General features: G+C 46.4%; 1 protein-coding gene and 1 pseudogene across 1 annotated transcript; one reads left to right on the forward strand and one right to left on the reverse strand.

Annotated features, from left to right (window-relative positions):
- The window catches only part of LOC140406548 (uncharacterized), a 57,192-nt pseudogene that overhangs the window by 25,949 nt on the left and 16,162 nt on the right, over nt 1-15,081 (reverse strand).
- Nucleotides 5-5,739, forward strand: LOC140406541 (uncharacterized). The gene is given in 4 exon segments (XM_072494543.1): nt 5-144; nt 1,101-1,187; nt 3,873-4,775; nt 4,777-5,739. Coding segments are annotated over 2 exon segments (1,284 nt in total). The 5' UTR covers nt 5-144; nt 1,101-1,187; nt 3,873-4,212; the 3' UTR covers nt 5,498-5,739.

Here is a 15,081-nt window from a genome sequence, read left to right on the forward strand (position 1 = left end):
AACAACGGGTGGGGGCGGGGAGCGCCGGGCCTGCGCACTGGAACCCGGTGACGACAGCGCGGAAGAGTAATTCCTATTGGCTGATTCGGGCAGTGCCCCATTGTGATGTCACAGCGGAAGTGAAGGAAAAAAACTCCAACATCTGTGAGTAAAACACTTTCATTTCTCCCCCTTTCCATTTCTTTTCTCATTCTCACCTTCAATTGGTCACTTGCAGCAACTGAAGGGAAAGGAAGTGAATCCAGGGAGAGCGCAGACTCTGGAAGGCTTGGCTCAGGTCTCTCTCTCTCTCTCTGAAAGACATTGACATCCTTTGCTCCCTCAGCTTGACACATTTATTTGTCTGGCTAAAAGGATGGTCTCTCGCCACCGGGGGGAGCAGCGCGGTTGGGTGACCTGCACGACTTCCTGCAGTTAGAGAAGATAAAGTATGAGTTAAGGGTGCAGCAGGGGAGTTTGAGAAAAGGTGGGGGATGTTTGTGACCATGTTTGAGGAGCTGTTCGTCGTGTGGGGGGTGGTGGGGGGAATGGAAAAGGAGAAAAATCTGTACAAACCATATAGATTGTTGGGAAGAATGTTTCCCGGGGTGTTTATTTGCTGTAACCTACTTTGATACAAGTTTGAATAAAATGCATTGAAAAAATAATTAATAAATAAAAGGATGGTCTCTTTCCTGGTGTTCACAATTAAAGGAAGAGAAATTGGTGGCAAATCTCAGCAGGTTTGGCAGCATCTGTAGGGAGAAAAAAGCTGACGTTTCACATCCGATGACTCTTTGACAAAACTTTGACAAAGAGTCATTGAACTCGAAACGTCAGCTCTTTTCTCTCCCTACAGATGCTGCCAGACCTGCTGAGATTTTCCATCATTTTCTCTTTCGTTTCAGATTCCAGCATCCGCAGTAATTTTCTTTTATCACAATTAAAGGGCTGGTTTCTCCAAGAGATGGCTGACATTTAATGGGACAGTAAATTAATATCGGCTAGAGATATGTCTAGTATTTTTAAATTAGATATATTATTTATAGTCTGTAATAAAGTACATTTACTATTATTTCTGGTTGTGTAATATTGTACTGTCGCTATTTATATATTTCCAGTCATCTCTTCCCTCAAAAGGCTATTAGTCTATGGAATTCTCTTCCACAGGGATCAATGGAGTCTGTGGATCACTGAATATATTCAAGGTTGAGTTGGACAGATTTTTAATATTTCTTTTGTTATGTTTTTTACCATTTTTAAAATAATGAATGCAACAGAATAACAGAAATATTGATGGAAAATTGGTACAGTGTAGAACAACTGATACTGCCAGCATAAATACAAGCAACACATTGCAGAATTAATTCATAGCAGGATATTTGAGTGACCAGAGCCTCTAGATGAAATGCCAGATCAGTTAACAGGTTAACATAGTAAGAGGGTAAGATTATATAAAAACAGAAGAATAACAATGCAGGGCGCATACCCCAAAATATTACAAAACAGACTAACAGCATAGTCGAATTAAAATAACATAGATGCCATAGAATCTCTATAGTGCAGAAGGAGGCCATTCGCTTCTTCAAGTCTGCACTGACCATCAGAAAAAGCACTCACAGCGGCAGACTCCCCATCCTATTCCCATAATCTGGTGCATTGATCATGGTCAACCCACCTAACCTAACATCGTTTGTGCGGAGGGGCAAGAATTCAAAAATCCCTAAAACAGTACTACAATGGAGAAGAAACATGGGAGGCCTGGCCCTCCCGAACTTGCAATACTATCACTGGGCAGCCACGGCCGAAAGAGTGAGGAGATGGGTAAAGGATCCAGACATGGAATGGGTAAGGATGGATGAGTCCTCATGTACAGGAATGATCCTCCGGGCCCTCGCCATGGCAACACTCCCATCCCCGCCAGCACCAGTCCAGTGGTGGCAGCTACCCTGAGAACCTGGAACCAGATGTGGTAGCATTTCAGTCTGACCGATGTGTCCTTCATGGCCCCCATCTGCGGCAACCATAGGTTTGCACCAGCCATTCTCAACACCACCTTCAAGAGGTAGAGACAAGACGGGGGAACACTGATGGTTCGGGACTATGACACAGGAAATAGACTAGCGACCTTAGAGAGACTGGTCCTACCAAACAGGGATGAGCTCCAGATCAAAAACTTTCTCTGCAAGGAGACACCAGCATACCCAGGAACCCTGAGAAGCACAATGCAAGAAGAGTTACTGGACGCAGACAGTCTGGGGAAAGGAAACCCTGAGGACCTGTACCGACAACTCTTAATAAGGATGCGCTCCTTACTTGACGAAACCCAGGAAAAATGGGAGAAAGTGCGAGGGATGGAAATAGGGTGGGGACTCTGGAGCGAAGCACTGAACGGGACCAACTCCACCTTCTCCTACGCAAGGCGAAGCTTCATGCAGTTGAATGTTGTGTACAGAACATACCTGACAAGAACCCGAATGAGCAGGTTCTTCTCAGAGATGGAGGACAAATGTGAATGGTGCCAGCAGGGTCCGGCAAACCGTGCCCACATGTTCTGGGTATGCCCCAGACTTGTCGAATTCTGGACAGCCTATTTAGACGCAATGTCCATGGTTATGAGGGTGGAGCCGTGCCCACAAATGGCAGACTTCGTGGAATCGGACCAGCCAGAACTATTCATGGAGAAGTGGGTGGACGCCCTTGCCTTTGCTTCTCTAATTGGCCGCTGGAGAATCCTGCTCGGCTGGCGATCAGCAGCACCACCCACAGCTGCAGACTGGCTGGCAGACCTATCGGAATTTCTCCACCTGGAGAAAATCAAGTTCACCGTCCGAGGGTCAGAGGATGGTTCCCACAAAGTGTGGAGGCCATTCACCAACTTGTTCCAGGACCTGTTTGAAGCCAGCGGCCAATGGAACACTGGGGAGGGAGGTGGACGTACGGGAGCCAACGGGATCACAGGGAGCAGGCAGGAAAAGGGAAGGGGGGGGCTACTGGGACAAGGAGGGAGAACCCAAAACCAACTGACACAGAGACCAAAGAGCCTAGAACAAAAACACAAGAAGAGGAACCCCCAAGGGAAGGTTTAAAACAGGACAGGGAGTGCACGGGGTGGAAGGGGGAGGCCCATCAATGGGGGGGGAAGGGAGGGCACCGTCCACTTGTAAATAACAGATAACTCCCATTGTACAGTGAAGGGCCCAGGAAAGGACCCAGAAACGACGAGTGAAGGGGGCGGAGGGGAGGGACGGGAGATGGGGGGACCGGCACAAAGGAAATTGACATGCACATTGTAATCGGCAGAGTTACCCTGACTGCTTGGATAGTGTATAATAAGCACTGCCACAAGTCTGCGACTCGATGAAAAAGAGGTGAAAAAATCTGCCCCATCCAATCCCGCCTCAATTTAAAGTGTTCCTCATAATCCAGATGCGTTTCCTGCAATAAAACTATGTTGACTTTCTCCTTTCGAAAGGAGAGGATCTTTTTCCTTCTGATAGGGTGATGGATGCCCCGTACATTCCCTGAGAAAATTTGCAGATTAACTGCCGCTATTAGTTAGGCGACAGAGAGACAGGAACAGATTTTCACACCACAATCGGGCGTGTGCCATTACCCCCTCCTCCAACTCACTTTACCAAAGTCTCCTCAAACTGCTCCTTTCACGGATAAAAGCCCCGTCTGTACCAGAGTAGGATAAAGTCAACAACACATAAACCCTCCCATAATAACAACAATACAAAAGAATCACCACCACAATAGATCCAAGGGGACATTTCTCAATAAGACTGAGGACCCGGAGGATTAACCCCACGGCCAGACTGTCGTTACCCTCAGGATACCTTCTCCAAAATTAGGAAAAGAAGAGTAACTTCTGTAAATTGTTTTTACAGGATATTAGAAGAGGAGGAATTACAGACAGAAATCTCAAACATCACGTCTCAATCTGACTGAGTCTCTCAATTCCTTGGAACTGAGTATCACTGAATCAAGAAGGAGAAATGTTTGTCTTTTCTGTCGGCTTCAAAACATCAGTGAGACTGGAAAAGCCCCGAGACACGCACACCCGAGTGAGAGTGTTCCAGAGCACTGACTGTGGAAAGAGCTTTAACCAGTTACAGAGCCTGAAAAAATATCACACCATTCACAGCGGGAGGGACGTTACACGTGTTCTATGTGTGTACGAGGCTTCAAAGATCAGCAAACCTGGAGAGACACGAGGAGACCCAAAATATGAAGATACCGTGGAAATGTGGGGACTGTGGGAAGGGATTCAGGTTTCCATCTGTGCTGGCCGCTCATCGGCGTATTCACACTGGGGAGAGGCCGTTCACCTGCTCTGTGTGTGAGAAGGGATTCATTCAGTTATTCACCCTGTTGACACACCAGCGAGTTCACACTGGGGAGAGGCCGTTCACTTGCTCTCAGTGTGAAAAGGGATTCACTCAGTTATCCGACCTGCGAATACATCAGCGAGTTCACACTGGGGAGAGGCCGTTCACCTGCTCTCAGTGTGAGAAGGGATTCACTCAGTTATCCCACCTGCGGAGACATCAGCGAGTTCACACTGGGGAGAGGCCGTTCACCTGCTCTCAGTGTGAGAAGGGATTCACTCAATCATCCGACCTGCAGAAACATCAGCGAGTTCACACTGGGGAGAGGCCGTTCACCTGCTCTCAGTGTGAGAAGGGATTCACTACTTCATCGAGACTGCTGGCACACCAGCGAGTTCACACTGGGGAGAGGCCGTTCACCTGCTCTCAGTGTGAGAAGGGATTCACTCAGTCATCCGCCCTGCAGACACCAGCGAGTTCACACTGGGGAGAAGGCGTTAACCTGCCCTCAGTGTGAGATGGGATTCACTCAGTTATCCGACCTGCGGCGACATCAGCGACGTCACACTGGGGAGAGACCGTTCACCTGCTTTCAGTGTGAGATGGGATTCACTACCTCATCGAGCCTGAGGAAACACCAGCAGGTTCACACTGGGGAGAGGCCGTTCACCTGCTCTCAGTGTGAGAAGGGATTCGCTCAGTTATCCAACCTGCGGAGACATCAGCGAGTTCACACTGGGGAGAGGCCATTCACCTGCTTTCAGTGTGAGAAGGGATTCACTCAATCATCCGACCTGCAGATACATCAGCGAGTCCACACTGGGGAGAGGCCGTTCACCTGCTCTCAATGTGAGAAGGGATTCACTACCTCATCGAGCCTGCGGAAACACCAGCAGGTTCACACTGGAGAGAGGCCGTTCACCTGCTCTCAGTGTGAGAAGGGATTTACTCAGTTATCCCACCTGCGGACACACCAGCGAGTTCACACTGGGGAGAAGCCGTTCACTTGCTCTCAGTGTGAGAAGGGATTCATTACTTCATCGAGCCTTCTGGCACACCAGCGGGTTCACACTGGGGAGAGGCCGTTCATCTGCTCTCAGTGTGAGAAGGGATTCACTCGGTTATCCAACCTGCAGAGACACCTGCGAGTTCACACTCGGGAGAAGGCGTTAACCTGCTCTTAGTGAGAGAAGGGATTCAGATATCCATACACCCTGCAGGAAGACTAGCGAGTTCACCCCTGTAAGAGGCCAATCACCTGCTCTGAGCAGGGGAGACATTCAATGATCCGTCCCATCTCCGGAGACACTAGCGAGTTAATTCTGATGAAAGACCATTCATCTGCGCTCAATGTGGGGAGAGGGTTTTGTGATTCATCACACCTGTTGTGACTCCAACAAGTTCACAATAAATTACAGATGTTGGCTCCGTTGTTATTGTTTCTGCTCTCACTGACATCCAGGACTGCGTTTTGTTCATTCTGACATCTGGTGAATGGTGATGATTGGAGGGTTTCTTTCTGCTGGACTGGCCGGTCTAACACCTCTGCCCCCGGTGGGCTGACCATTTTTGAGTCTTGCTGCGATTATCTGGTTCCAAGTGTGACGACGGGCACAGAATGAAAAGGTGTTTGTATGTTGGAAGATATTTAGTTCCCAAAGCAGCCATGTTGCCATGAAGATGGGCTATGGTGGTTACAGGGTTCTTTTGTCTAATTTATCTGGATGTTTCTCGCAGAAGGAAACTGTCATGCTATGAGGGGCAAGTTGTCTGGTAGATTGGGAAATTACAATAAACATATCACTGAAAGTGGCAACGCAGGTGGATAAGGAGCTAAGAAGGCAGACGGCATGCTTGTCTTCATTGGTCGGGGCATTGAGTATAAAAATTGGCAAGTCATGCTGCAGCTGTACAGAACCTTAGTTAGGCCACACGTGGAATATTGCCTACAATTCTGGTCACCACATTACCAAAAGGATGTGGAGGCTTTGGAGAGAGTACAGAGGATGTTTACCAGGTTTTTGCCTGGCCTGGAGGGTATTAGCTATGAGGAGAGGTTGGATAAACTCGGATTGTTTTCACTAGAGCGACAGAGTTGAGCGACGACCCGATAAAAGTTTACAAAATTGACTGGCATGGACAGAGTTGATTGTCAGAAGCTTTTTCCCAGGTTGGAAAAGTCAATTACCAGGTGACATAGGTTTAAGGTCCGAGGGGCAAAGTTTAGAGGAGATGTGTGAGGGAGGTTTTTTTTACACAGAGGGTGGTGAGTGCCTGGAACTCGCTGCCGGAGGAGGTGCTGGAAGCAGGTACGATAGTGACATTTAAGAGGCATCTTGACGAATACATGAATAGGATGGGAATAGACGGATACAGACACTGGAAGCACAGAAGGTTTTAGTTTAGACAGACATCATGATCCGAGCAGGCTTGGTGGCCAAAGGGCCTGTTCCTGTGCTGTACTGTCCTTTGTTCTTTGTTGTTCTTTGTAGGACGATAGACAATAGACCGGCAACCACTCGCATTTTATTTACATAAAATATAGATTCCTTTAAGAAGCAAAAATTAAACAGCAAAATGAAGCTATCGTGGCTGACAAGAAAAGTTAAAGATTCTATTAGATCAATGGAGGAGACTCAAAGTGGCTAAAATATTAGTGAGCCTGAGGATTGGGAACTTGTTTTAGAATTCAGCAAAGGACCAAGAAACTGATAAAGAGAAAATAGAATATGAGAGCAAACTGGGGAGAAACATAAAAACTGACTGGAAAAGCTCCTATAGGAATGTGAAAAGGAAAAGATTAGCAAAGACCAATGTGGGCCCAGTCCAGACAGAGACAGGAGAGTTTATAATGGGGGATAAGGAAATGGCAGAGAAACTAAACAATGTGTTTGTCTTCACGGAGGAAGATACAGAAATTGTCCTAAAACACACAGAAAACCAAGGGACCAGTGAGCACGAGGGACTGAAAGAGATTAGTATTAGTGAAAAAGTAGTACTGGAGAAATTAATGTGGTTGGAAGTTAATAAATCCCCAAAAGCTGCTGCTCTACATCCCAGAGTGTTGAAAGAGGCGGCTGTAGAGATAGTGGATACATTGGTGATCACCTTTCACTATTATATAGATTCTGGAATGGTTCCTGCAGATTGGAAGGTGGTAAATGTAACCCCACTATTTAAGGAGAGAGAGAAAACGGGGAACCACAGACCCATTAGCCTGACATCAGTAGGAGGGAAAATGCTACAATCTATTATAAAGGATGTGATAACATACGAATTAGGAGCAGGAGTAGGCCACTCGGCCCCTCGAGCCTGCTCCACCATTCAATAAGTTCACGGCTGATCTGATTGTAACCTCAGCTCCACCGAGACCCCTTAGAAAATACATCTGAGGAGATAGTAATAATATTCTTTATTATTATAATCTTTATTATTGTTACAAATAGGCTTACATTAACACTGCAATGAAAATCCGCTAGTCGCCTCACGCCGGCACCTGTTCAGGTACACAGAGGGAGAATTCAGAATGTCCAATTCACCTAACAAGCACGTCTTTTGGGACTTGTGGGAGGAAACCCACGCAGTTTTGGGGGGAACGTGGAGACTCCGCACAGACAGTGACCCAAGCCGGGAATTGAACCCGGGTCCCTGGAGCTGTGAAGCAACAGTGCTAACCACCATGTGCCTCCACACCGCTGTTTCAGTTATGGGGAACAAGGAAATGGCAGAGGAGATTGTTTTTTGTTTAATATTTTTATTCTCCTTTTTCACATTTTCTGCCAAATTTACACCCACCAACAATAAACAATAATCAGCAACAAATATGTCAATCCCCATAACAATAACAACAATCCCATCCCCCCACCAACCCCCAAACATCAGCCCGCATGTTTACATAAACAAATGACAAAAAGGAATCTGGGATTACCCATAGTCACCCTTAATACAAGCAGCCCCCCTCCCCCAACCCTCTCCCCCCCCCCATTCCCCCCAACTAATGTTCGATGTTATCCAGTTCTTGAAAGTGCTTAATGAATAATGCCCATGACTTGTAGAACCCCTCCATCCTTCCCCTCAGTTCAAACTTAACCTTCTCACGGGTCAAGTATTCCAACAGGTCCCCCCGCCACGCCAGGGCACAGGGTGGAGAAGCTGCTCCCAGCAGGATCCGCCTTCAGGCGATCAACGAGACGAAGGCTACAATATCTTCTTCTGCCCCCGTTTCCAACCCTGGCTGATTTGACACCCCGAATATGGCCTCCCGGAGATCCGGGTCCAGTTTCACGTGCACGACTTTAGAAATTACCCTAACAACCTCCTTCCAGTACTCCTCTAGCTTTGGACAGGAACAAAACATATGAACGTGATTCGTGCCCCCTCCCCCCCCCCCCTCTCCTGCAACGCTCACACACATCCTCTACTCCTTCAAAAAATCGGCTCACCCTCACCCTCGTGAGGTGTGCTCTGTATACCACCTTCAGCTGTATCAGCCCCAACCTCGCACATGAGGTAGAGGCATTTACTCTCCGGAGCACCTCACACCAGAACCCCTCTATAACCTCTCCCAACTCTTCCTCCCACTTTGCTTTGATCCCTTCCAGTGGTGCCTTAGCCTCTTCCAAAATATCTCCGTACACCGCTGACACTACCCCCTTCTCCAGTACCCTGATCGTCAGCACCTCCTCCAGCAATGTGGAGGCCGGTTCCTCCGGGAAGCTCTGTATCTCCTTCCTGGCAAAATCTCGAACCTTCATGTATCTAAACATTTCTCCCTGCTCCAGCCCATACTTAGCTTCCAGCTCCCTCAATCCTGCAAACCGACCTCTAAGAAACAAATCTTTTAGCGTCTTGATCCCCTTCTCTTCCCATTTCCGAAAACTTCCATCCCACCTCCCTGAACACGCTGATGTGTCTGCAGATGCGGTAACTGAGTGAATCCCTTTCCACACTCAGAGCAGGTGAATGGTCTCTCCCCGGTGTGAACACACTGGTGTCTCAGCACATGTGCAGACCGAGTGAATCCTTTCCCACACTCAGAACAGGAGAACAGCCTCTCCCCAGTGTGAACTCACCTGTGTTCCTGCAGGCTGCATGAATGAGTGAAAGCCTTCTCACACTCAGAACAGGTGAAAGGCCTCTCCCCAGTGTGTACTCGCTGGTTTGTCAGTAGAGTCGGTAAAGCACCGAATCCCTTACCACACACGGAGCAGGTGAACGGCCTATCTCCAGTGTGAACTCGCTTGTGTCGCAGCAGTTTAGATGAATCACTGAATCCCTTCCCACATCCCGAGCAAGTGAATGGCCTTTCCCCAGTGTGAATTCGCTCATGTTTATACAGGTCTGATGAATTACTGAATCTCTTTACACACTGAGAGCACGTGAATGGTCTCTCCCCAGTGTGAACCCGCTGGTGTTTATACAGGTCTGATGAATTACTGAATCTCTTTACACACTGAGAGCAAGTGAATGGTCTCTTCCCAGTGTGAACCCGCTGGTGTTTATACAGGTCTGATGAATTACTAAATCCCTTCCCACACTCGGAGCAGGTGAATGGTCTCTCCCCAGTGTGAACCCGCTGGTGTTTATACAGGTCTGATGAATTACTGAATCCCTTCCCACGCTCAAGGCAAGTGAACGGCCTCTCCCCGGTGTGAATTCGCTGGTGGGATTGCAACGTGGATAAATGACTCAAACCACTTCCACACTCAGGGCAGATGAACGGTCTCTCCCCAGTGTGACTGCGGTAATGAGCCTCCATTTGTGACGGGTATTTGAATCTCTTGCCACAGTCCTCACATTTCCATGGTTGCTGCATGCAGTATGTGTCTCTCTCCAGGTCCGATGATCAGTTGAAACCTTGTCTTCACAGCGAACACGTGTATGGATTTTCCCCTCTCTGAATGGAGCGATGTTTCTTTGGGCTGTGTAGCTGGTTAAAGCTCATTCAATATCTGCACTGGGACACTCTCACTCAGGTATGTGTGTCTTGGTACTTTTCAGATTGCAAAGTTGCTGAAAATCCTTTGAAGCCAACAGATGAGACAAACTTTTCTTCTTCTGGATTCAAAGTCTGATAATATTCAGCCCCAAAGAGTCGAGTGACTCTGTCAGATCGTGTTGTGATGTCTGAGATATCTGACTGGAATTCGTCCTCTTCTAATATACTGTAAAAACAATTTACAAAATACATCACTGTCAGTGCAGGATGGAAATTCAGAACAGACAATTCTAGTTGCTATGGAACATTCTTTCCTCTCTTGTTCCCCAAAAGCTGTGAATCTCCATCGCACACATTCTCCCTCCATTCTCGCTCCGCTTTTCCCAGTAAATACTCAATAATACCGCACTAAAAATGTGTGTAATATACAGGACTTGATTACAGGACTGGAGACTGATGGGGCTGTGAGGGAGATAGTTATTTCAACAGTGAGATGTGAGAGATCTGCAACTCGCTGCCTATGAGGGTGGAGGAAGCACAGACGATCATCATTTCAAAATAAAAGTGTGAGGAAATAAACTTGCAGAGTAATGGGGATATCGAGGGGGGAATGTGACTGATTGGATTTCTCTACAAAGTCGGCATGGATTGGGTTACTGAATGGAATCCAAGTGTCGGAATCATCATAGAATTTATATCATAGAATTTACAGTGCAGAAGGAGGCTATTCGGCCCAGCGAGTCTGCACCGGCTCTTGGAAAGAGCACCCTACCCAAGGTCAACACCTCCACCCTATCCCCATAACCCAGTAACCCCACCCAACACTAAGGTCAATTTTGGACACTAAGGGCAATTTATCATGGCCAATCCACCTAACCTGCACATCTTTGGACTGTGGGAGGAAACTGGAGCACCCGGAGGAAACCCACGCACACACGGGGAGGATGTGCAGACTCCGCACAGACAGTGACCCAAGCCGGAATCGAACCTGGGACCCTGGAGCTGTGAAGCAATTGTGTTATCCACAATGCTACCGTGCTGCCCTAAATAAATGTGTCAAGCTGAGGGAGCAAATGTCTTTAAGAGAGAGAGAGAGCTGGGTCAACCTTTCCAGAATCTGCACCCTCCCTGGATTCACTTTCTTTCCCTTCAGTTGCTCCGAGTCGCCAATTGAAGGTGAGAATGAGAAAAGAAATGGAAAGGGGGAGAAAATAAAGTGTTTTACTCACAGATGTTGGGGACAGGAGGAGGTTTCAGTCTGTGGGAGCTCAATCTTCATTCACTCAAAGTCCGCCTTCTGATTAGCTGGAGGATCAGAGTCCTTCCGGTCCACCAACTTTTGCTATTGGTTAATATCGTAACAGGACGTTCAGGGGGGTGGGCTCGACTCTGCACCACATGCGCAGCTTCCCTCTCTTGAACATGCATCGGCCTGGGTCGCGGGCGCGGTGGAAAGAGCGGTTTCACCAACGCTGGGGATTGTGGGAGATGCGGCCGTCATTACTCATCCAAAGCCCAGTCTCCAAACTCCTGGGTGACAAGTAGCGGTGGGAGGGCAGTGACCCCACACTGATACAACGTACACGTGGGTAGTCACTGGATTTGATTGCGAGCTCCCCTTAGCAAAACAGTTTGTTAACTCTAGGTGTAAAGATTTAGATACATGTGTGACATATTGGGGAGGGCAATAAGTGAATGTGAAACTGAACCCGAGAGTCAGCACCTTCAGGGGAGGAGAATTGTGGATAAGCAGCAGGAGTAATTCTGGTGGGAGGATTATTTCTTAATTTCTATCCTGTACTGACAGTGATGACATTTGCAAACTCATTCATCAGATGGGTGGATTTGAAGACAGAAATTGCAAGCCAGGCACCTCGTTGTCATCTGACAGATTCACTTAATTCATCAGGATCTGAATATCATGAACCATTGAATCTAGAAGGAGAAATTATGATCTGTCAGCTTTCAAATAATTTAAATATTACTTTCACTGGAAAGGCACAAGGACTCATCCAAGTGAGAGTTCCACTGCACTGACTGTGCAAAGCCTGAAATATTATCACAACATTCACATTGAGGAGAAACCTTTCCTGGTGTTCTGTATGTGGATGAAACTTCAACTGAGCATTGAACCTGAAGAGACACAAGGACACACACCAACGGAGGAACAATCATCAAGGTCCCCGATAATTTTAATGTCAATTGGGAGAATCAGATTCGCAAAAATATCCTAAAAAATGGGTTCAGAGTCTTTTTGGAACAATTTCTTGGAGCCATACATTTTAGAGCCAACCAGGGAGCAGACTATCCTCGATCTGGTAATGTGCAACAAGACAGGATTAGTCAATAATCTCATCGTGATGGAGCCTCTAAGTCACATTGATCATAATATAATAAAATTCCACTTTCAGTTTGAAGGTGAGAAGTGCTGGTCTGAGGGCGGCACAGTGGAGCAGTGGTTAGCATAGCTGCCTCATGGCGCTGAGGACCTGAGTTCGATCCCGGCCCCGGATCACTGTCCGTGTGGAGTTTACACATTCTCCCCATGTCTGTGTGGGTCTCACCCCCACAACCCAAAGGTGTGCAGTGTAGGTGGATTGGCCACATTAAATTGCCTTTTAATTGGAAAAAAAAGAATGGGGTACTCTAAATCTTTTTTAAAAGTGCTGGCCTAAGTTAAAAACTAAATAAAGAGAACTCTGAAGGGTATGAAGGGAGAGCTGGCGAAAGCGAACTTGGGAAGCTAGGTTGAAAATTGGGACATCAGTATGGAAGTGGGTGACTTTGAATAACTCTCAGCAAACATTTATGCCAGAGAGAAAGAAAGGCTGTTTGAGAAGAATGCATCATCCATGGTTAAATAAGGAAGTCAAGGAATGTATTAAATTGAAAGAAACACCATCAAAATCTACAATGGTTAGTGTTCATTCAAAAGTTGGGCAGATTTTAGAATCAGCAAAGAATGAGTAAAAGATAAGAAACAGGCAGAAATTAGAGTATGAGGGTAAACATTCTCGGACTACAAAAGTAGATAGTAAAGGTTTCTGCAAGTATTTGAAGAGGAAAAGAGTGACTAAATCCAGGTTGGTCCTCTGGAGAGTGAGCCTGGGAAATTGATCATGGAAAACAAAGAAATGATGGAGGCTTGAAACAGGTATTTTGTGTCTATCGTCACGGTACCAGACCGAGAACAATTCACAAAGATAATTGAAAATCGAGAGGTAATAGGGAGGGAGGAACACAGAACAATCACCAGAGAAAAGATGCCAGGAAAACTATTGAACCTAAAGGCTGACAAGTCCCCAGGACTGGGTGACCTGCATTCTTGGGCTTTAAAAAAAGTGGTGGCAAAGAGAGTAGATGTATTGGTTATAATCCCACAAAATTCCTTAGATTCTGGAAAGGTCCCAGTGGATTGGAAAATAGAGAATGTAACACCTCTATTCCAGAAAGGAGGGAGGCAGAAAGCAGGAAACTATAGGCCAGTTAGCCTAACATGTGTGACAGGGAAAGTGCGAGAATCCATTATTAAGGAGGTTACAGCAGATTACTTAGAAAATGTAAACATTATTACTTTTTATTTATAACGAGAACTACCATGAAATATGCAGTAAATGCAACTGGTTAACTACAAGTTAATACCTAATACCCACATCAACCTGCCCCACCCTCTCTCTCTCATACACACACACACAAGACAGACAACCGCAAAGGGGTGGAAAGGGGCAAAAAAATTCAAAATTGGAGGAAAGAGTCTTTCTTCACAACAAGCTTGCAGATTAAAGTCTTTGGTTTGCAGTCTGTAAAGATCTTCTTTGGAGATTCATTCATTCAGGTACTCTCTACATTAAAAATGCAGGAGTCAAACCTTTTCTGGAGAGACACCTTAGTTCACGTCAAACTTTGCTTTCAGTTTGTAGTTTGTCTTTCGGTCCCTGTAGTCTCAGAAGTACAGCACCCACCAGGCTCTCTGGAGAGAGAGCCAGCCCTCACAATGGCCTTCTGGGGAGAGTTAGCTGGACCTTTTTGGAGAGAGTTAGATGTATCAGCGTGCTGCCAGAGTCAAAACTGATACCAAACTGATATCTTGGGACTCGGAAAAGCGTTCTAGTGGAATAATATCCAATCACCACCTGTTACTGGACAGATCACAGATCTTTGGGCCAATTCATTGGCAACCGGCCAAATCAATCAAATGGACGTTTCATTATGAGATATGCAAGACATAAATCACAAACGTTCAATCCATCCCCATTATACAAGTTACCTACCCAGTCTTTATATTGGTAACTAGTCAGCCCTTAAACCCATGACAAAGCATCTGCAATCACATTATCCTTTCCAGGAATATGTACAATTGTAACATTGAACTGTTGTAATAATAAACTCCAATGGAATAATCTTGCGTTCCAGGTTTTAACCTTCTCTACAAATGCAAATAGATTATGGTCTGTGTAACAATGCTTTGCTGATTGTCATGTTGGACATGTACTACGAAGTGCTAAAGGGCTAGTCGCAAGGCCAAGGCTCAATGATGGAATACTTTCTTTGGCACAGACTGAATTTGTTTCTAAAAATACCTCCCGAGCCTCTTTATTCCTTCATTGTTGTCCTGTAGTAGCACTGCCCCTACTCCCAGGTCACTGGCATTTGTGGCCATTTTAAATGGTCTGGAAATGTCTGGGATGGCCAGCAATGGTTCGCCCACCAACATGGATGTCAATCTGTCAAACTCTACTTGGCGTTCTGTGGATCATTGCATTTTTAATTGTTTCCGCTACATATCGAACGTGCTTTTTATTTCAGTTTCTAACTGAGGAGGATTTTGCT

This window comes from Scyliorhinus torazame, unplaced genomic scaffold (assembly GCF_047496885.1).
Source record: "Scyliorhinus torazame isolate Kashiwa2021f unplaced genomic scaffold, sScyTor2.1 scaffold_598, whole genome shotgun sequence".
Lineage (NCBI taxonomy): Eukaryota > Metazoa > Chordata > Chondrichthyes > Carcharhiniformes > Scyliorhinidae > Scyliorhinus > Scyliorhinus torazame.